Consider the following 24,363-nt stretch of genomic DNA (forward strand, 5'->3'; position numbering starts at 1 on the left):
ATATATAGCGAGGTTCCGGGGAACGTTGTCATCGTGAACTAGTTCTTCACGTCTTGTAGTACATGTTATGTATTATAAACAAATAATTGGTCATTATTACAGAACCTTGGTAGCAAACATGTGTAACACTAGTAAATTGCAAAATAAAGTTTTAAAATAAAAATTAGTATACTCAGGTGTGTTGCCAGTAAGCCGATGTATTCGTTTTTCGAAGTAATTATAAACAGAATTATGTAATCTATTATAAACAGTAAATATAAATCAGTTAAAACTTTTTGTGAAGTTCCTAAAAATGTGTCGATCAAGATGGGTCTCCTGTGTAAGGTATTCATGTCTGATTACCTGGAAATGATTTACTTAAATCCCGACCTACCCTTGTATGATAATCAATGTGAACAAAGTACTGCTGTGTTTGAACGAATTTTTATCAGCCCTCTGAATATTTCACACAAAACACCAAACCAAGAGAAAAATATACAGCAGACTAGTTGTATTGCAATAACTCAGATTCTAAACAAAAAAAGGCAAAAAAAAAAAAAACCCACTGTAAGTATACCCCCCCCCCCCCATTTTAATTGCATCTTTGCGAAGAGTGTTTTAAGTGGCTACTTTGCTATAATGATCCCTAAACACTCCATCTGTAGAGGCAGTCAATGGTTGACCAAAGATCTGTCGGGCAACAAAACAGGTCTAGCACAGGCTCAGGAGTTCCCCAATGTGTGTGCAACCAATGGTGTTCTGTAATAAAAGCTGATTCTGTTCCTGGTAGTTTTTCGAAAACTCTTGATAGGAAGTCTTCACCTGTATATAAGACAGGCATCAACACTGGTGTCAGCGTCAGCAGTAGGATCTAATATAATAGTAAGTACATGTTTTCTTGTAGTTTTGCTCTTAGTATTTGCATTTGTATACGGTTATCGGTATACGTTTCGAATTTTAACCAATTGTTACATGTACTTTTGATATTAATGCAAAATCATCGTATTACCGGTATCTTGTTACAACTGTTTTGTAAAATATCAACAACTTTAACAAACATGAAGTGTATGGATTATAAGATCATGTTGATTTCCTTTCAGATTCGAAATGAGGGTATTCGCAGTATTGTCGGTGCTTTTCATTGGCCTTGTTTTGACAGAACAAACCTTAGCGCAGGGATTTTTAGACAGAATTCGAGACAGAATCCGTTCGGGGTATGACTTCGCCAGGCAGGCTGGGCAGGGTACTCGGGACATGTACAGAGCTTACAGGTACCGAGGGATTAATCCAATTAATGTTACATGTATACTTTACACATAGAGTTAAAATTGTAAGAAATTGTGAGCAAAGATAGAAGCTCGAGCTTTAGAGTTTTTACCTTTTTCCATAAGCTCTATTTCAGAGCAAAACACTGAGAAATTTTAAGTAGGAACCTTCAGGTCAATGCAGAAGGAAAATTAGTGATAAAGGTTCAAGGTTATTCATTTTTTAAGCGAACTTGATCATATCGGTTAGTTTCTCTGGAAGGAATAATTGGTCAATATTTGTACAAATTCAAGCTTCGATATTGGAGACTTTACATATTCACAACTAACATTGTATAAATAGTGCCTGTCTGGGAGGGTAACGGGTGAAATTGACACCCCAAGAAAACTATTTTCAACCGCTGCGAACCGAATGGTTTCCGGGTGCCAAGTGTTTTGCTAAGGCTGAAGATAATATAACGAATTATAAACTGTGTCTAGAACAATCAGATTTCATTATTTAATATAAAAATATAATAAAATTTAATATTGAATGAACCAGGGTCAGTGTATTATAGGTTTCAATCATAATGGGTTACTAGTACACTCTGACAAAATAAAATTACTAGTATGCTTATGTATAGCTGGTACAGGGAAGAAAAGCTTTCAGAGAAGCTATTTCATTTTTGAACAAATGAAAGTTCTACGGTTAATTGAAAATAAGAGTTGTCAAGACTTGTTAGTTAGACTCATTATTATACTGTAGATTCCTCCCCCCCCCCTTTTTTTTTTAACGCGAATTCGTACTTTATTCGGCGATCCACCATTCACCGCCCCCCCCCCCCCCCAACAATCCATCTCAAAACGCCTGTATGAAATCCATTAATATTTTTTATGCTTCAACAGTGACATGAGAGAGGCTAACTGGCGTAATTCGGACCAGTATTTCCATGCACGTGGTAACCATGACGCCGCCAGTCGGGGTCCGGGAGGCCGCTGGGCAGCAAGAGTAATCAGGTAACCGAAAACTTAAAAAAAAGAACCTAACATTTTCTTGCTGAAAATTATGCTGAAAATTATTGGGGTTTATTTTCCTTACAAAACAAATTGATAGATGTATAATAATTTATATATTTATATAACATTGCAGCAATGCACGAGAGGGTTATCAGAGCGGATTGAGTGGACAAGGCCCAGAAGATACCGCTAGGGACCAGGAGGCCAATCGCTGGGGGCGAAATGGCGGGGACCCGAATCGATACAGACCCGATGGGTTACCAGATAGATACTGACAGATACTGAGGAAATCTGTTGTTGAATTCTCTATTACAATAAGTAGATTAATTTTCCACTTTTTTCATTTTATTAAGGTCTTCCGTTTCAAACGTATTTAATCGTATTGTTAAAAAAGACCAACTCGTTACTCGTAATGAGATTGTATCTAGTTAAAAAAGATAATACATACAAAACTTGCTGTACCTCTTAATAAAGTTAGAATTCTTATAGTTGTCCTTAATTCATCAAATGAAACCTTAATTTATTTTGAACGTTATGATTAATGGCTCACAATTGTCTTGAGTACTTTTCAGTCGAGATTTTAAAAACAATTTAATCAGAAAATTTATACTTGATTTATGAAGAATATCATAAAGTCTTTTACTGGTAAGAACTCAACAATAAGAAGTCGCGACAAACCAGACAGAAGCACACTCTCAGAGAACACTATTTTCATCACTACTAAATTATACAATGCCTTTATCTAGCATTGCTTGGACCATAACAGGCCTCTCTCAGATCCGCTTAGGAGCCCATTCACTAAAATATTGCTTATAACATCATGAAGGTCAAAGGACTGTCGAATGATTTATTTCGCAACTGGTCCGATGTACCTATAACTGTTAGCTTTCCATGCAAAACAGTTTGTACCAATTTGCTTTCTGTTTTTGCTGAAAAAGATGAAAATAATTGACCATGGCACCATTTCCTTTCACAATTTATTCAGCTTAGTTAAGCTTAACCTAAGCTACGCTCTAGAACAAATTTTCGGATGAAGATAGTTATATTTAGTATAAAATAAAAAAGTAAACACATTTTGTAGCGGGTTTAAGGTTCCATCAATTTAAAGAATGTGAGGAATATAAATTTATTTTATCAAGTTATAATTTAAAATTCGTTTCTCAAATAGCAACGTATTCATTTTGAATTCAGAGCCACGCAGACTATCTTCTTCTCAACTAAAATACTTCAAGAAAAAATGTTTGATGATAGTTTTTATATTAGGTATAATCTAAACCTTTTACACTGAGAGCTTTACTGAAATCAATTTTAAAAGCCCATAACACTGGCGTGTGTAGGACATCTATAAATGTGACCCAGTAGGGCTTGTTAAACAAATACATGTAAAACGATTTATTAACTGATGGAGCGTCACATCAATGTATAGGATGGGCCATTTAAGTAAATAAACCCAGCTTTGGCAAGATACTTTAGTACATAAAGGTACACACTGCAGATTGTTTGGTATTTAGTTGACCCTCATGTTTTTGTTGATGAAAGCAAACTTGACAGCTATACAATTATCACAATAAAAGATGTCTGCCCTATGGGCCCCGTTTACAATTGGCGCACGAGCATCTTACCAAACTTTGTGATCTGAATTGTTTAGCTTTCCACGATCTCTCGCCTACATTGCACAACCTCTCGCATTCGTTGTATGCGTTGAAGTGGTCGCATCAAGTCTCTTTAAAATCATGGACATGCACACTATCTAAACGCGACCGAATGCGATCCAAATTTTTGCAGTACAACGCACGAACATTCGTACAGTCGTTTCACAACGTTTTGTGTACTCGCAAAGGCATGCACGGTTTTTGAAAGTTTGTAAAGATCCTTTCACAATTGGCGCACAAGCACTTTACAACACTTTGCGATCGGAATTTTTTCACTTTCCACGAGCATTTGCAAGCGTTGGACGAGCTCTCGCATTCGTTGCATGCGTTTTTGTGGTCGCATCAAGTCTCATCAAAATTTGACACTATTCAGACGCGACCGAATGCAATCCAGATTATTGCAAAACAACGTATGAACATTAGTAAGAACGTTTTACAACATTTTGTGTACTCGCAAGTACGAATATTTTAATATCATTTGCAACGTTTTACTATCATTGCAAGATTTATCTGTTTCAGTTTCCATGCTTTGCTACTGCTATATACTGGACACAGGGGTTACTAGTATTTTAGCCCCGTGATATTTTTTTTTACATACGGTTTTGCCTTGCCTTGAATTGGCCACAGCAAGTTTGTGGTAAAAGAGAGATAATGTGAGACATTGGAATTTGCCAAGTCTTAATCCACTATCAGCTAGACAAAAGGAGCGAAATGAGCAAAAGTAAATAACTCTTAAACAAGGCAATTTCAGAAACAAAACTCGTTCAGGGCTTAACTTTATCAAGCAAGCTTTTCATGGAGTTGGGGACATTCTGAGGGCGTATATGTAACGAAACTTATTTGATCATGTTTAAAACGTGTAAACAATAACCGTTCTCTATAATTCCGTACGATTTATGGCAGATCTACCGGATTACGGGAGATAGAGGGAATAAGAACATATCTTCCTTGAAATGCTCGGAAAAAAGTAAAATCATAGCTACAAGAATGCATGTAAGTTTTAATGACAACAACGCCATCCAAAGGATATGAAAACGACGTGATTTTAAAAGAAAATTATTTACAAACCAGTTATCATTTACAGTTAAGATACCATTGGCGAATTTACAAGTCACTATAACGGTAACTATAGCTCAAGACCTTTGTGGTAGTATTACCGGTATGTCTAAAATATGTTTTCTCTTTTTTTCCAGAGATAACGATGATCGAGGGTCACGTGACACTTTTCAAACACACATAGTTAAATCCCAGTAATTACTATTACCAGAGTAGGCCTGTTGGGCACTGGGGCACCAATAACACCAATTTTCGTAATTTCTTGGATAAATGATCCCATGACAACTGGATCCCAGGTTTAAACAGTGTTGTTTACACTGATGAAACCGCATGTATCCAACAAACTGCTTACTTGTGCACCAAGAATATTGTATTGCGGTCAAACCTAAAATGGACAATAAAGAGTTCAATTTGTCTATTGCATCATTATTGTTATGATTCACTGAAACATTGAGATTATCATTCAAGCATAAAAAGTGATTCCTGCGAAATCACACTCTTTATAACTTTGATGTTGTTCCTAGCCAAATTCCTCAGAAAACTGATATGAGGGAATCTATTGATTGCATGGGAAAAACAGTATACGTATACAGTAAAAATATGGATATAGCGAATTCTCCGATATAGCAACGTTTTTTTTGAGTCCCCAGTAAAATGCAAAACAAATCTTTACAAAAGTTTACAGTTATAACGAATTCGGATATAACGAATTTACAGATATAGCGAACTGATTTTGAGTCCCGTAGAGGTGAATAATAACACAATCTAACACTTTTATAAGGAATTTCTTAACAGTTTTAAAATGTTTGCGTTACCATTTAACGTAATAGATTGAATGAATTTATTTTCATATAGATTTTTCAATTCACAATCCGATTATTAAAGGTATCAAAGTAATATATTTTTATTTAAAGCATCAATTAGCAAAATTATTGTCTGGTGAAAGAAAACATGTATAAAGTGAATTCGCTATAATTATTATTACAAATTCGTTATACGGATAAAACGAATTACGAATATAACGAAGTAAATCAATTGGTCCCTAGGGCTTTGCTATAACTGAGTTTTACTGTATAATCATACTAGTTGTGTTTAGTCTTTATCCATGCATGTGCCAGAAAATATAGCATAACGCATGCATATTACTGTAGCAAACCAGTCTGATGAATAATTGGAATTTCTTTCATTTATTCGTTAATAAAAATATTTCAGTGTTTTATTATATTTGTTGATGTGTGTGCAAAATTCTTTGGTCAAAATAAAAGTGCCAAGAACTAGACTTACCAATGCATTGAGTCTTGGCCGTGTTGACACATTGGTATCCCGAGCATTGCTTGCAGAATGACTGCCCGGGTTGGTCCTGGTACCAATTCCTCGTGCAGGCCGTGCACTGAGTTTGTTCCCAGTAACTTTGGTGTTTCCCAGGTTGACAAGGTTTGCATGATGGCATTCCGACTGTGTCTTGGTAGGATCCAGGCGCGCAAGATAAACATGAAGCCTGTCCTGTGTTTGATTGGTAAGTTCCTACCCTGCACTGAGAGCACGCAGTGCTCCCTGACAATCAATAATTAAACAATGAGTGACATTGCAAAAAAATAAAATAACCCAAATAAATCATCCAAAAAGCATTTTATTGTTTATATTTACACCTTTTTTAACAAATTAATACATTGATTGAAAAAGTAAGTCAAATTCACTAAATTACTGATAATGTTCTTCAGTGAGGTCGCTAAAAGAAACAGCAAAATCGTCTCCTGTGAGACTTTGAGTCTGACATCATCTGATTACATGTATTTCTAGCAGTTCGTGATTTCTCTTGGGTCGCTGTAAGTCTCGACCAAACGATAAACGGGGCTTGTAGATTTTAGTATGGCTGTTTCTAAAGACTTTTGAATTAATTAAGTTTAAATAAATGTAAATATATGTATATCAAACTTTTTTATTGCATGAGGGTTACTGATTCCTACAAGGACGATTGAATACAATATAGTTTTTGGAATTCTGGAAGATAACAAATAGATACAAGAAAATAAGCACACATATCCATACCACTGTTATGTTGATATGTCCCAGTGTCACAAGGTATACAGCTGCCCTGTCCCGTGTTTGCTTGGTACATCCCCACCGGACAGAGTTTACACCCTGTCTGTCTTGTGTTATCCTGGTACGACCCCACACTGCATATAGAACAGGTGAGGCTGCCTGTAAGTATAATTAATTAGACATACAATTGTATTATGAATGAATAATTAAAATAACTAGATGCGATCTTGTAACAAGTAGGTCTTCCTTCCTATTTCTTAAGAAAAAGATCCGATGCAATATACAAACAATCCCTAACTTTCATCCTTGTATAGGATCGCCAATATCTTGCACAAAAGTGGTTTTCCTTTTTAAAATATGACACATTTGGGATAACCGATTAAAGTACCCGCAATATCCGTAATTTAAATAGGTGTAACAATGATTTTTCAGATAGTAATTGTTACGATTAACAACTTTGCTTCTGATTGCAAAACAAAATATTAATCGTTTATAAGTTATTTCTTATAGATTGACGACCCCCCCCCCCCCCCTTAGATAAAGGGATCAGTCCCTTTTTTGATATCATACAAAAGGTCTTCTTAATAGTTGAGATCCAAGAAATGGCGCCACTGGCATAAGACAACTATAATGCATAATTTCAAACTATAGTCTAACTATTCTGAATATTTCATAATAATATCTCAGTTTTTGAAATCTCTGCACAAAATAGATCGTAAAAAATTACAAAACCAGCGATTAATCAACACTGGAATGGACGTTATCAATTTTTTCTAGAATATATAAATTTACATCACGTATATTCATCTGTGAAAAAATGATCAAGATCGGTCCAATACTTTTTGAGAAATTGCGTGCACAAAGAAATCAAAAAATCCTTGCCTTGATTTTTTTTTGGTCATTTTATCCACACAAAATAAATAAATGCGCGTAATGGTAACAGCGATGGATAAAAAATAAATAAATTAAAATCACCATAAAATATATTTGTGGTTACAAAGTGGATTTACCTGATTTTGTTTGATAAGTACCAGGAGGGCATGGCTGGCAAAAACTTGACCCCGTTTGGTCATTGTAACTTCCAGGAGGGCAAAAAGAACACCATTGCTTGGAGCCATCGTTGTACTGACCCATGGGACAGGGCAGGCACTGACCCTCTTTTCCATAGAATCCTTTTGGACAAGCTGATTAAAAGATGTAAAGTTTAATATCTAAACTTAACATTATGATAGTTTACATAAAAACCTCTCACAATCATAATAACTTTCCCCATTTTTAAGGTCTTCCGTTTCCAACGGAAGACCTTATAGTGATTGTAATGTTTCTTTTTATTATTATTATTATTATTATTATTCTTATTTTTTTCCCCGATTTTCTCAGAGATGACTGGATATATTTCCTTGAAATTTTCAGGAATGATAGGAAATGATAAACGCTAGGGACGTTTTTTTCATTTTTTCAAAATTCATTTCCGGTCGTCCGTTTCCTGTCCCGCAACAAAAAAGCTTGTCACCTCGAGATCTCAAAAATGGTAAAGACTTGAACAACCAAACTTTGTACGATAATAGACCTGTGTATGCAGATGTGTTTAAACACTTTTGTTTTGTTCGTCGTAACTTCCGGTCGTCACCGGAAGCACTTCAAAAATAGTTATTTTATGCAAAAAATTCATTTTCCACAAATTAATTATATCAGTATAAATCTACACATAAGTTATCTATGCAATGTTAAATCAACAAAAAAAATTTACATCCGGTGAGATATCTCAATCATCTCAGGTAGCTTTTTTTAAAACACATTTTGTACCTGCGAGATCTCAGAAACTATTAGTGATCAAGACACGAAACTTTCATGGATGATAGACATATGATTGAAGATGTGTTTAACTGGTTTCATTTTGTCTTCCGTCACTTCCGGTCCACACAGGAAGAGTTGAAAAAAATCGAGCTGTTTATCAGTTTATCTGTTTTCCGTTGATAATTGTAGTTAGATAAATGAAAAATAATGTACAAAAGGCAAGTATACAAGAAATATTTAATACAATTTACATTGAGCACTTCCGTTTGTCCGTTTCCTGTCCCGAAACCAAAAACCTCATTTCGACGAAATCTCAAAAACGGAAACGACTTCAACAACCAAACTTTGTAGGATGATAAACCTATGTATGTACATTGTTAACATTATTTTGTTTTATCCGGCGTAACTTCCGGTCGTCACAGGAAGTACACCAAATTTTGAATTTTTAGAAATATTTGGTTATTTAGCATTGAAGTAACATTTTAGCCATAGAAATACAAAAGGTCATCTACACATGGTATAACAAAACCTCTACTTCCGGTGAGACATCTCAAATATCTCAGGTAGCCTTCTTTTATAAAAAAACAAAGTAACCGCAAGATCTCAGAAACTGTGAGAGATTAAGGCACGAAGCTTAAATGAATGATGGACGTTTGATTGAACATGTGTTTAACGGGTTTCATTTGGTCGTACGTCACTTCCGGTTTTACTCGAAACGTTCAAGCAATAGAACTTTTTTATTAAATTCTTAATTTTTTTTTTAAACATTTTACTCAATGTGATGAATAGTAACGTACCGTAGGTAAATGTACTAAAATATCTACTTTCGGTTTCTTAAATCACTTCTGTTTGTTCGTTTCCGGTCCCGAGACAAAAACCTTTTTTCAACGAGATATTAAAACTACCCGGAAACAAAAACTTGAACATCCAAACTTTGAGGAAAGACAAAATGTATATATTATATCCATTTCCTGTTTACAAGATAACTGGAGATTTGTGCAGATTAATACATGAGGAACGGAAGACCTTTTTGTTGCTATAGCAACAAGAGTCTAGTTTATATTATTATTTATTAAATGGTCGTCAAGTTATTGGTATTTATATTATATTTAATGTGTTCACATTAACAGTTGCAAAAATACTCCCCCTCCCAAGAAAAAAAAAAAAAAAAAAAAAAAAAAAATTAACCCACCCCCCAAGAACCCCCCCTAAAAAAACACCAAATACACACAAAAAAGCCCCAAACATCTCCTTTCCAAAAAAAAGCATAATCCGAAACCCGATTGATTGTTAATGTAGCTGTTAAATTATAAAAAATACAAAATGGGATATGCACCAATATACCGGTATCCAACATGCAATGCCTGTATTTCTAATGAGAAGGATTTACTCATGATATCACTTGCCTGTTGAAATGCAAACATTATTGCTTTTCATTGTCACACATCTTTGCAGAGGGGAGCACATCGCATCTTTGCAGTTTCCTAAAGTTTCCTGTCAAAAAGAAGCAAAATAATTATTATAATTATTATTATAATAAATATATATAAGTACGGTTGTAATGTTTTATTGTATTGACAAAACAGTTTAGTTTATAAAACCCCTTATTGATGAGCAGACAAATGTATAGATCAAATTAATGCTATACTAAAATTTAATACATTTTAATGCCTTTTATTAATTTTGAAAGAACAAATTGTACTTTATACAATGAATAATAAATTCAATTAATGCATGCTACACAAGATAAGAGAGTCTATGCTTTAAGAAAAATTGTATCCCAATTTCTAACCGTTTACTACCAAGAGTTATTTTTACAGATATATACAGTTTTATCGTTCAACATGGGTAAAAATAGGATAAAGTCTTAAATAAGACACTGATAAATAACCTACAAATAACGAGTAAAATATATCATATTGCAGAAATCTTGATAAATACCCGTGAAGCATTCCCTACGTTATCAAAGATACTATTGTAGTCCTGAACTCCATCAAACTCGATGTCATCAGCTCTTCTAGAGTTGATTCCACACTGGAAATGTTGAGTGTTGTAATTGATGGATTGACAGTGAGGTTTCCTTAGCAAGCATTCTTTTATACATGAGTGGACGCCAATATCAGATATTATTTCTGTAGTAAAGTTGTCCAAACGATAGCCATTTGTCATTTTTTCAGAGCAAATTGCAGCGACAGAACGAGCAAAAAAGCAAAACCAGAGACATATATTTCTCATTCTGAAGACATGAAAAATCTAAGTGATTTCTTCAAATGAGAAACCTTAACTATATCAACCTCTCAAACAGAACATTATTACTTTGTTGGCAAAAATAATTCTTTCTTCTTTGGAAGTTATTATCCATAAAAAGGACCTTCTCAGCATTGGATTAAACATAGTATAAAATCTAATATTGATACCAGGAAGTGCACCTACTTCTAAATTCAGAAAAAGCAATATAATGAAAACGAATTGTCAACATTAAAGATACAAAATGTTTTTTTATCGAGGATGATATAGGGGATTTGGAACATACAAAAATCTTTTATTCAATAGGATGACAATAGGTTCTTTGTTTTTTGTATTATTCTAGAAGCATATCCTTTTACATTCTTTATCATGGGATCAATTTATCGAATACTGTTATCGTTTTTTTTTTAATTTTGTTTTTGAATCATTGATCTTTTAGTTGAGAACATAAATGTTATCAGTAGTATTAAATGCATTACAGAATAATGTTTCCATATATAGAAAAAAATACTCGTTATGCACTCATTATGTTAGCAAGGCCATTGTTGTAGTCCGGGACTCCCTTCAACTCGGTATCATCAGCCCCTCTAGCAAAAACTGGTCTTTTCCGCAGCCACGCATTTGTGAAGATTAGGACAGAGCGCGGCTTTGCAGGTTCCTAAATTTTCCTGGGAAAAGAAATATTATTCATAATTTAAAAAGAAAACAGTATCAATTGTATATGAACAAAATACATCTTTAAAGTAAAAATAAATACCCGTGAAGAATTTAATACGTTAACGAAGATACTGTTTGAGTCCAGAACTCCCTCCGACTCGATGTCATCAGCCCCTCTAGAGTTGGTTCCACACTGGAAATCTGGAGGGTTGTAATTGATGCATTAACAGTGAGGTTTCCTCAGGAGACAATATTTTGTTCGTGTGGACGCAAATGTTAGGTATTTTTTGGTAGTTATTTTGTCCAAACGATAAGCACGATTAAAACGCTCAAAACAACTCGGAGCACAGTCCCTGAGCAAAAATGAAAAATTAGAGAAAGAAATAGAACTTTCCCTAGCTGCAAAACTAATTAAATATTATTAACAAATATCAAAGCATCATCGCATGGTCCCTCGGTAGGAATTTGGACATAAGACAGTTTAAAAGCAGATAAAGGAAATTTACTGGGGAAAAATTATCTTCATTAACTTGATTAAGTGAACAATGAAAGATCGTCTAATATAAATACACATTTCCTCAGACTATCAAGTTCGAAAATATAATATATTTACTGCTATAGAGTATGTCAATAAAATGATGATCTTCCAATAGAAGGTTTTTTATGAATATTTCTATGTAACAAAATAAGTATGGTTAAAGAGATGAAGACGTAAAGGAAGTACTTTATATGTAGTCAATGTTTTACATCTCCAATAAAAGATAATTGCTGTAACAAAATGACTTGGATCAAACCAAATATCGGCAGCCATACTAATGTAAACTATAATCATTTCGGTCATAACTGGTAATTGACCAATCATAGCCGCATCTTGGGTTGAAAGCATAAATTCCGCCGATGTCTTTTAGACCAACAAAAGCCTTTCTAAAGAATGAATTATAATTAGCAAAAATATCTATGGATGAACATTTTCATTATTAATGTAATATAATCAGAATTATCTTGTGTACGATCTGTTACATTGTTGGAACTCTCTTATGTAAGAAGTTGAATAAAGTTTAGTTTATCCGGTTATGCAACATGGCTGCATGAGTTATTACATGGTGTCAGAAAATCCGCGTCCATCAGTCAGGAACAATGTCACACAGCGGTATCAAAACTTTACCAGAATTTATTATAGCTGAATCTAACTCTGGAGCGAAAGAATGGGAGGCTTACAAGCGCGACTTTCTTGTGCATTTAGATGCTCTGGGACTGGACGACAAACCCGGTAAGAGGAAAGTAGGATTATTACTAGCTAACATGGGCCGGGAAGCTGTGAAAATCTACGATTCGTTCACATGGGCTCCACAAATAGAAGAGGACAGAGACAACAACATCGAGGCACAACCGGGAGAGAATAAACATGATCTACAGACAGTATTCAAGAAGTTCGATCGTCACTTTGGGGTCCATAACTATCGAAACATTAAAAGGCAAGAATTCTTGAAAACCAGGAGAGGCAAAAATACAATAATGGATTACATATCCGAGCTGAAACGTAAAGCTGAATTTTGTGAGTACGGAGAGCAGAAAGAAGGGTTGATATGTGACATGATAATTAACGGTGTCAATGATATGAAATGTTCAGAGAAGTTAATGGAAATTCCCGCTGGCGAATTAACCCTGGATAGGGTCATTCAAACCTGTCGTCAAGTCGAATTGACCAACGTGCATTTGAAAAATTTGGACGCTGAAAACCCATCAGTAAATTTTGCGAACACAAAACATAACACAAGTTACGAGAAACCAAGGACATTCGGACAACCAGTGCAGCGAGGGCAAAGAGGAGGAAGCAGATACCAAGGTACGCATCCGTATTGTGCAAATTGCAGCAAACATCACGTTAAAGGACATTGTCCAGCATTTAACAAGCATTGTGATGCCTGTGGGCAGAAAGGACACTTTAAGCATTCAAACCTATGTCAAAGTCGTGCAGCACCACCAAGAGGTCATCAGAGAAGTCGGAGAAATTTCAGAGGAAGAGGACACCCTCCGCGGCGTTCGCGAGTATATTATGCCGAAGACAATACACCTCATAGCAACTCTGAGCTAGAAGAGATGTTTAATCAGTGCACAGTACAAGATGTGTGGACCGCGAGTACAGATACTAATTCAGAGTCAACCGGTGATTGGAAAGTTACATTTGACATTGGCAACAAGAAATTAACCTTGGACATTGATAGCGGTGCACAGTGCAACATATTATCCAAAACAAGTGCCGAGAAATTTTCGTCCGTTGCTCCGATCACTGATAGTAACGTTATTATCAATGGCGTAAGCACCAAAGTTAAAGCATTTGGACAGATAAGCTTACCATGCAAATACAAGGACGCAGAAAGACTAGTTAGTTTCCAAGTGATTGACAATCCTCGACCCTTACAGTTACTTGGTAGGAAAGACAGCATTCTATTTGGCCTGATTGCAAGAGTTAACAGTGTCAATGTCAGTACCGCTACTGAGCAATTAAGGAAAGACTATGCAGATGTCATTGGACAGGACATTGGATGCCTTCCTGGCGAATACGAAATAAAAATCGACAAAACAGTGGCACCCGTAATTCACGCACCAAGAGCTATTCCAGTAGCTATTCGTGATCAAGTAAAACTTGAGCTTGACAACTTAGTTCGTTGTGGCATCATATCTCCAGTAACAGAACCAACTCCATGGGTCAACAGTATGGTATGTGTGCGGAAGAAAAATGGCCGCGTGCGAATTTGCATAGATCCATCAGATCTCAACAAGGCAATTATGCGTGAACATTATCCAATGAACAGTATTGAAGATATTGTGACAAGATTGCACGGAAGCAAGTATTTTTCAACCTTGGATGCTAACATGGGCTACTATCAGATCAAATTGTCTGAGACCAGTTCTATGTTAACAACATTTAACACACCCTTTGGAAGATACCGATACCTACGTATTCCAATGGGGTTGAAATGTTCCGGTGAAGTTTTTCAGAGGGAGATGGTGACTCATTTTGGCAGCATGGAAGGAGTAGAAATCGTAATAGATGACATATTAGTTCACGGAAAGACCTTGGAAGAGCACACTGACCGACTCAAAAAGGTATTGGAAAAAGCCCGAACCATCGGATTGAAGTTAAACTCAGCCAAGTGTGAACTTGTGAAACCGGAAGTTGACTATGTTGGCCATCGTCTCACAGGAGAAGGCTTGAAACCATCAGCAGGCAGAGTAAAAGCAATTCTTGAGATGAAGGACCCAGAAGACAGAGGGGAACTTGAGACAGTACTTGGTATGTTAGCTTACCTTGCCAAGTTTATTCCAAGACTAAGTGAACTCACAGCTCCGCTACGGAAAATGAAAACAAGTGAAACTTGGAACTGGGACGTTGAATCGAAACAAGCATTCACTAATGTCAAGAAAGCACTTACCTCTACAGATGTCTTGAAGTATTTTGACGTCACTCGACCAGTGACTGTTACCGTTGATGCATCAATGAAAGGCTTAGGAGCAGCGATTTTGCAGGAAAATGGAGTTGTGGCCTATGCATCTCGAGCTCTAACCTCAGCAGAACAGAGATACGCGCAAATCGAGAAAGAGATGTTGGCGGTAGTCTTCGGATGTGAACGTTTCCACAAACTGCTGTATGGGAAGTCTAATGTGACAATAGAAACTGGCCATAAACCACTGGAAGCCATCATGAAAAAACCCATTCATACAGCACCAATGAGGATACAAAAAATGATGTTAAGATTACAGCCTTATGAGTTTAATCTCATCTACATTAAAGGCAAAGAAATTGGATTGGCAGACTGTCTGAGCCGACTACCATTAGAGAACAGTGACGAAAGGCTGATAGATGATGAAATGATGGTCATGGTAGCTGAAACCTTATCGTATACAAACCATGAAACACTAGTCGAATCTACGAAGAAAGATCAACAACTACAAATTCTGAAACAAGTTATTTGCCAAGGATGGCCAGAGAGGAAATGTGATGTACCACTTGAAGTCATGCCATTTTGGGACTTTCGTGATGAACTATCTACTTACAATGGACTCATCTATCGTGGGGAGCGTACAGTCATACCGTCAGAACTAAGAACAGTAACATTGAAGACAATCCACAGTTCTCACCAAGGGATCCTTAAGAGCAAACAGAAAGCTAGAGAATTAGTGTTCTGGCCAGGAATGAACAAACAGATTGAAGATGTTGTCAGCAGATGCAGTGCATGTTTAACACATAGAAACAAACCACAAAGGGAACCAATGATGATTCATCCTATACCTTCACTTCCGTGGAGCAAAGTTGGAACCGATTTATTTGAGCTTGATAATCGTCATTTCCTCATCCTAGTTGATTACTACTCAAACTTCATTGAAGTAGCAGAGTTAGAAAGGGACACCAGAGCGAAAACTGTCATAACAAAGATCAAGGAGTGTATTGCTCGTTATGGTATAATGGACATATTAGTGAGTGACAATGGTCCACAGTTTGCATGCCAAGAATTCAAAGAGTTTACAAGAGCATTTGGGATCGACCATGTCACATCATCACCATTACATCCACAATCAAATGGACTTGCAGAAAGATCAGTACAAACAATCAAGAACATCTTAAAGAAATGCACAGAGTCTGGAGATGATATGTACTTAGGGCTACTTGATCTACGCAACACCCCCAGGGATAACGAAATCGGATCACCAATGCAACGTCTTATGTCCAGGCGAGCTAAGACACTGATACCCATCAGTGACACATTGCGAAAGCCATGCATTATAGAACCAAACCTAGTATCTACTCGTCTTATGGAATACAAACAGAAGCAAAAATTATATTATGACCAAAGTGCAAAACCAAGACCACAGTGTGAACTTGGAGATTCCATACGCATTCAAACACCTGATGGTTGGAAACCAGCAACCTACGTGTCAGCCTCCGTACATCCACGTTCTCATATTGTTGAAGCTGGCAGTCAGGGAAGAACGTACCGCAGGAACAACTGTAAACTGATGAAGACAAGGGAAGACCCGCATGTGATCCAACCCAAACATGAAGGATTTGCGTCGCCCACTCTTGAAGTTCCGATCCTGAGAAACCCATCGGCAAACCATTTACCACCAGCAAAGCCAAAACCAGCATTACCAGAGGAGAAGCCAAAGGTTGAGCAGAAGTCCGAGCCAGGACAAGCACAAGATACACAGCGAAGATGTACACGTTCCGGACGAGCCGTCACAAAGCCAAAGTACTTATCCGACTATTCCGTGTGATTATCTATTATGTGAAAGGGCATAATAATCCCATGTCAGTTAAAACTCATTTGTTATGTTAATTAATTACGTTTAGTTGATGTTACACTAGTCAGTGTATTTCTAGTCATTCTGAAATTTGTCCAGCCTAATTTGCAGTAAGAACAATATTGAACATTGGATCTGATAATATTTTATTTGTACAACTCATTTGAATTAACTTAACTATGTATTTCATTCTAATCTCCAATTAACACAATTATAAGCTAAATATAAATCAGAGTGTTGAATTTCATAAAAGGGAAGATGTAATATAATCAGAATTATCTTGTGTACGATCTGTTACATTGTTGGAACTCTCTTATGTAAGAAGTTGAATAAAGTTTAGTTTATCCGGTTATGCAACATGGCTGCATGAGTTATTACAATTAATGCATATATTTTGATGTAAACATGTTCATAGTAAAGACTGATTTGAAGTCGCCTCTTAAAGTACTCTAGAGTTAATTTGAACAGTTTATAAAAATATTAATATTTTAAATGAAAATAATGTGTTGTTGTGAATATTGTTGTGAATATTCAAATACCGTTGCTTTTTTATACTTTTTTATTTTATTCATGACCAAATATATATCCTCAACATGATGTAATATGAATTGAAGCTGCATTTTAACAATAACAAAATCGTTTTCAACAATTTACATTTTGAATGATGTTTTTCCATATTTCCTTAACAACGTCATTTTATTTTGCTAAATAATGCTTGAATGCATTTGATATAAAAGTTTTGTGACGAATACTGTTTTCCTCGTTTTAAAAGAAATGGACGTGTCTTATGTAGCAATTGACGTTCGATACAAAGTTTAGAACATTCCATTCGAACGAAAACTTTTACCACTTCAATGTACTTCATTGTATTTGTACTCTTTAAAATTCTGAATATCTTGTTGAAATCAATTTTAAAAGCCTGAGAGACTGAGGTGTGTTAAACAACAAAAATGTGACCCAGTTGAGTTTGTTTAAACAAGTAAAACGATCTAATTCCTGATGGAGCGTCATATCAATATATAGATGTACTTACGAAAACCAGCGCGGACTAGATAGTTTGGTACATAAAGGTATCCTCTAGAGATTATTTGACTTTTATTTGTCCTTTTATATCTTTGATGAAAACAGACATGTCGGCTATTCTTTAAAGGTCTCTGCGTGAATAGAATGCTTGTATTTCCCATGTATTATGTAGTTAACAGCAAGTCAGAAATGGATCAATTACTTGTAAATTTAGATATTCTAAATTAAAGCTGTATAGTTAAGTTTGAGAGCTATAATTTAAAGAAAAAGCTTTCCCGAGACATACCTCTTTTATAATGTCTAAAAAGGTGGGGGGTTTTCAAAGCATCACAAAAATTTAAAGTTTAAACCAAGTCAAAATATTGTTTTTGTGTCCATGATAATTTCAAAGAATTGCATGGAAATATAAATACTTCTTTCTTTCAGTTCACAGGAGAACAAATCAGTCTTACAAATAATTCTTAATTTACTTGAAAAATGTCAGATTTAGCACGATTGGTAGTTTGCTTTTGGATGAGAAGTCATTAAAAGGGCTAGATGGCCGTGACCATTTCAGACTGTTTCTATCTCCTTTAGAAGAAGAGGCCCATATAAAAAAGGAAAATACTTGAATTCAATGAATTTATGGATTTACCAAATTTATTGTTTTTTTCTTGAAGCTGCTTGGTTCGATTTTTATCAAATTTTGTGACCGTTTTAAACGATGGTTTATCCAAGTATGTGTATAACAAAAGACATTGCAGTAGTTTTTCCGGTCAATTCAGTCATATTTTAAAGAAAAAAATGATGAACAAAATATTTTTTCACAAAAAACATACGAAACAGAACGATACTGCATTATTTCGCCTCATATTATAAATCGTCCCTGATGTCGAGGCCGCTATGATTGTGTTGCGATTTTAATGTCGCTATAAAAAAAGTTAATGTTTTGGTAAATCAAAAACAAACCTGTGTACATTTTATTCAATAATATTTCTGAAGTTTGCTGTTTACAATCTTTGCATAACACGGGGGTTGAATAAACATAATCATTTTGGGGACGAAATCAATCGGTTTCCTTTTCTATTATATATTCCCATGATGCGATTTAGTTAGGTTTTTTGTATGCCTATTTAAAATTATTTTATTTAATATGAATATTCAATTTAAATTATTATTTAAAACGAGATCGATTTTGCCGGTGTAAATAGGCAAAAGTCTATTATAACTTTTTAAGATAATTGGTTTGTAAGGAAAATTATTTGATACTGTAAAACAGAAAAATCGGACAATACAGCTTTGACTAAATAATAGTTTATAGCTTTACAAATCATTTCTAAAAATCTAAGGTATATCTAATGGTTCATTTTGCTAACCCTCCAGCCTCCTTAAAAGGACAAAACCACCTTCTCAAACGTATCCTATTTACTCATCGGTGAATTCAGAGAACCTAAATGTGGCCGTTTCACCTAGTTGATCAAACCGATGACATTTCCTCTGAAATAATAGTTTTAAACGATTTTGGCAAAAAATTGTTGGAGTTACCAATATGAATTTAACGTTGAAATGCTCAAATAAAAGGGAAATAATAGCTGCAAGAATGCAAGAAGCTATTAACGTCAGCCCAAAACACTGCCTTCAAAAATTACCAAACGTAAGACATAAACATGTACAAAAGACTTAAAACCCACGCAATTTGTGAAATAAAAATTTATCAACAAACCAGTTATCGATTGCAGTATAGGTAACATTGGCAAAATGACAAGTCACGCGATTACTATGGCATAAGACCTATATGGTAATATCATTTCAAATAAAATTTGTCTACTTTTTTGGTACGTCTGACTGAAAATCACTAGACATTCTCAGACACACACGGTTAAGTCCCAATAGTCACCATTATGGTAGTAGTCCTGTTGGGCACTGGGGCACCAATAACACCAGGACTCGTGATTTCTCGGATAAACGATCCCATGACAACTGGATCCCATGTTTAAACAGTGTTGTTTACACTGATAAAACCACATATATCCAACAAACTTCTCACTTGTGCAATAGGAATATTGCACTGAGGACAAACCTAAAATGGACAGTAACGAGTTTGATTAGTCAGCTGCATCATAATTATTTATTAATTTATTTATTTGAAAAATGAGATATGACTCATAGTTTTATATCTACTATTTTGTTTCTTTTTAGGAAATGCTCAATTATTATTCTTTTATAACCATTGATAACAAAAGTGAGTATATCTTTTGTATTGAAAACATTACTATATGTAATTTCAATTTGAGTTAGTCTCTATCCAAATGAACGTGGGAAGAAATATAACTTTAACGCAAGCATATTATTGTGGCAAAAAGTTTTGATGATTAATTATCATTTATTTATCTCAGTTTTCATCTGTATATAATATTGGAGTGCTGAATAATATTTGTTGATTGTATAGCATACCTCTTTAGTCAAAATACATGTACCCTCTCAAAGAACTAGACTTACTTATGCATTGAGTCTTGGCCGTGTTGACACACTGGTAATGTCCCGAGCAATGCTTGCAGACCGCTTGCCCTGGTTGGTCCTGGTATTGATTCCCCGTGCAGGCCGTGCACTGGGTTTGTTCCCAGTAACTTTGGTGACTCCCAGGTTGACAAGGTTTGCACGATGACATTCCAACTGCTTCTTGGTAGGAGCCAGGAGCGCAAGATAAACATGAAGCCTGTCCTGTGTTTGATTGGTAAGTTCCTACCCTGCACTGATAACACACAGTGCTCCCTGTCAATCATAACAGGTAAAATATCAAACGAAATTAAAACAAATTCCTTAGTATATCAAACTATATATTTAAATCAAACGATGTTTTTAACAATTATATATTTAAATCAAACGATGTTTTTAACAATTATAGCAAGTTTATCAAGGTTGCTATTTCTTAGGCACTGAAGGTGACTAAAGACAGCAGAATGTAAGTTTATTCTTAGAATTCTGGAAGATAACAAATAGATACAAGAAAATAAGCACACATATCCATACCACTGTTATGTTGATATGTCCCAGTGTCACAAGGTATACAGCTGCCCTGTCCCGTGTTTGCTTGGTACATCCCCACCGGACAGAGTTTACACCCTGTCTGTCCTGTGTTATCCTGGTACGACCCCACACTGCATTTAGAACAGGTGAGGCTGCCTGTAAAATTAATTTTTAAGGCATATGGTTGTATTATAAATGAATTGTCAAAATGTATTTTGAAAATAAAAAAAGTCGGCTTTATGTTTTATGATCAAACGAAATTTTTGTTAATATATCGAGGATAACACTCTATTTAAAGTTGATAAATATCTTAATTGATTGTCATGCATTTACACATGAAAATTCCCAATTGCAACGTTCATGTCCCGCTAAATGTTACCTGTTCCTAATTAATTGATTACTTATTCGTAATCCTAAATGGTTATTAAAAAGAATGAATCAAGAAAATTATTATTCTATGTACTGGCGTGCGACCAGTTCTCGCCGAGTACCATTTCTTGCCAGTACATTGTGACGTCATTTTTCGTCTATAATTTTATGTGTTGATATACTGACGTCACAATGTACTGGCGAGAAATGGTACTCGGCGAGAACTGGTCGCACGCCAGTACAAATATTTCATTTTTTGGCGGATACGTTGTTTTGCAATTTTCGTTTGTAGATAACGGAGCGTTGCACTTCGCGATAAACACATGAATAGTAAAACATGACAATGCCTAGCCATTTCTGTGGTCACAAGTGGATTTACCTGATTTAGTTTGATAAGTACCAGGAGGACATAGCTGGCATAAACTTGACCCCGTTTTATTACTGTAACTTCCAGGAGGGCAATAAGAACACCATTGCTTGGAGCCATTGTTGTACTGACCCATGGGACAAGGCAGACACTGGCCATCTTTACCATAGAATCCCTTTTTACAGGCTGATTTTAAAGATGAAAGTGTAATAATTCAAACCTAATACTTATAATTGCTTTCCCAATTTTTTAATTTATGTTACTTTAAAATAATCGGTAACTTCTCAGTATTGTATATTTAATCTTATAAATATTTCATAGAAAAATAGTAAAGATAAAAAAAAAAACCGCCAATAGCAAATTAATGAAAACACTGACAAAATTAAGTTGCAAAAACCGTAGCTTAATTGATAAATCATGTAAAAATTATATAAATATTTCTCAAATACTTTCGCATCATTGTATCTGATAGTTGAAACATGTTTTGAAATACTCAAGATATCACGCACCCGTTGAAATGCAAACACTATTTTGTTTCATTGTCACACATCTGTGCAGGGGGGAGCACATGGCGTCTTCGCAATTTCCTAAAGTTTCCTGTCAAAATGTTCAGATAACATTCATTGTTTCAAACATATACCTATCCGGCAGTTTTGTTTAATTTGAATCAAATTAACGCTACATTAAACTTTTGTACATATGCTATTTTAAAGAATCATTTTTTCTATGTTTTATATAAAAAAGAAGTAATAAGCTTAAATTATGCATTATATAAATAAAAGTTTCCCAGTTTGCAAAGCGTTTACTAACCCAAATTATGTTTCATCTTCATATAGGTAAAATTGAATTTACGCTTTTTAAACAAGACTGATACATAATATTTAATTAGCAAAAATGTTTATCAGGTACTAGCACAATATAGAAAGAAAATAATGACAAATACCCGCGAAACATTCTCTACGTTAGCAAAGATACTGCTGTAGTCCGGAACTCCCTCCAACTTGATGTCATCAGCCCCTCTAGAGTTTATTCCACACTGGAAATGTTGGGTGTTGTAGTTGATGGATTGACAGTGAGGTTTTCTCAGAAGACATTCTTTCATACAAGTGTGGACGCCAATATTAGATATAATTTCTGTAGTGAAGCGGTCTAAACGATAGCCATGAGTCAAACGCTCTAAGCAACTCGCAGCCATAGAAGGAAAAAAGAAAAAGTAGAGAAAGAAATGAAACTTGCTCATGCTGAAAATTAAGTAAATTTGCAAAACATCAAAACAGCATTATATAGGGCTTACAATAAAAAATAAATAGGGGTTAAATAACTCGGTTAAAACAGTTTCAACGCAGATAAAGGAAATTTACTTCCTCTTCATTGAAGTTTCCCCATGAGTCAAATGAGAAAAAATCGTCTAATATTGATTCTTGTAAATACACATATACTCTGTGAATAAAGTCTAAGCAAAATATTGCTTAGATAGTATGCCCTGTTCATTAAATTTTGTATGAATTGATTTGTAAAATACAAAGCGACTTAGAATGGATAAAAGTAGAAGTACGTCAGTGATGTTCTTATCTATAAGTACCATGTTGATAATCAATGAACAAAACATGAGAAAGAGGCACATGTTTAAACTTTGATAACAGCAACACGCTACACTGAAGAACCGGCATATGTTTCTGCAAACTTTTTTGTGAACAGCTGTAGGAAAGAAAGACTACTTTTCACGGAATACTCAATACGGTTCACAAAAAGGGAAGGGACTTAATGAACATTCGAGAATACAAGCTACTAGTATGCCAAAATACTTTAAACAAACGTTAATTGAAAACTAAAAGTGAAAGGGTGTAGTCTTGGTTGTGACGGTTAAGAGTTCATTGAACCTGATTAGAATAGCCTTTTGTAAGACTGTACGGACAAAGTCTGCTGGTCAACTATTTTTGGATATTGTTTGTTTGAACAAGTGAATTGATTGCTAAGTCATAATGCTTCAATATTGATATACATAATAGTTATGCAAAGATGGCTAGAGTGGACCATTGTAACTAAATAAAGTGCCTGGTAAAGTTTGTTCAGGTTTGAATCGAGCTTTTACTGCGGGCCTGATATTTATTGACGGATTACGATTTGTATGCATCTCCATAAGAACAATTGAACTATAAGCGTACATTGTGAGTTCATTAATACCAATCATCTTGAGCTTAGCAATAAGTTTGAAATTGGTGAATAAATTTGAAATATTTTGAATACAAACAATTGAGATTTTTAACAATTTCCTATACCTTTATACAGTGATCTTCATCTTAAGGCAATTATAATCTAAAAATGGCTACAATCTTTCAGCACACCTCGTACTTTTCAAATTTTACAATACAAAGATCTATTCTTCAATACTGTATACAGGTTTATTTTCGCCCTGTGTCATTTTCGCGGAAATGGCGAAAATAAAATTGTTCGTTTTTCAAAAACTCATTCATACAAGCTGCCTTTGGTGGTAAAAGGCTTTTTTGGATTTTATTTATGATAAGAATACATCATATTTGAAATATTAACAATATTTTTGAATCAAGATTAAAATTCATTTAAACAAGAAAATTAAAAAAAA

At 35.0% G+C, this 24,363-nt stretch overlaps 2 protein-coding genes and 1 non-coding gene across 3 annotated transcripts; 1 reads left to right on the forward strand and 2 right to left on the reverse strand.

Moving 5' to 3' along the window:
- Positions 1 to 688: 688 nt before the first annotated feature.
- Positions 689 to 2,572, forward strand: LOC105332146 (serum amyloid A-5 protein). The gene is made up of 4 exons (XM_066077310.1): positions 689 to 861; positions 1,080 to 1,250; positions 2,130 to 2,240; positions 2,374 to 2,572. The coding sequence occupies exons 2-4, from the start codon at positions 1,087 to 1,089 to the stop codon at positions 2,513 to 2,515; spliced, it is 417 nt and encodes a 138-aa protein (XP_065933382.1). The 5' UTR covers positions 689 to 861; positions 1,080 to 1,086; the 3' UTR covers positions 2,516 to 2,572.
- Positions 2,573 to 4,872: 2,300 nt separating this feature from the next.
- LOC109619230 (uncharacterized) lies at positions 4,873 to 7,198 on the reverse strand. Its single transcript, XR_010711359.1, has 3 exons — positions 6,998 to 7,198; positions 6,233 to 6,502; positions 4,873 to 5,333 (listed from the first exon to the last, which is right to left on the reverse strand). It is a non-coding gene; the product is annotated as an uncharacterized protein (transcript).
- Positions 7,199 to 19,381: 12,183 nt separating this feature from the next.
- LOC105332147 (major surface-labeled trophozoite antigen 417) lies at positions 19,382 to 23,030 on the reverse strand. Its single transcript, XM_020068866.3, has 6 exons — positions 22,705 to 23,030; positions 22,271 to 22,358; positions 21,774 to 21,947; positions 21,029 to 21,181; positions 20,498 to 20,770; positions 19,382 to 20,078 (listed from the first exon to the last, which is right to left on the reverse strand). The coding sequence occupies exons 1-6, from the start codon at positions 22,999 to 23,001 to the stop codon at positions 19,864 to 19,866; spliced, it is 1,200 nt and encodes a 399-aa protein (XP_019924425.3). The 5' UTR covers positions 23,002 to 23,030; the 3' UTR covers positions 19,382 to 19,863.
- Positions 23,031 to 24,363: the final 1,333 nt, after the last annotated feature.

Source organism: Magallana gigas, chromosome 2 (genome assembly GCF_963853765.1).
Source record: "Magallana gigas chromosome 2, xbMagGiga1.1, whole genome shotgun sequence".
Taxonomy (NCBI): Eukaryota; Metazoa; Mollusca; class Bivalvia; order Ostreida; family Ostreidae; genus Magallana; species Magallana gigas.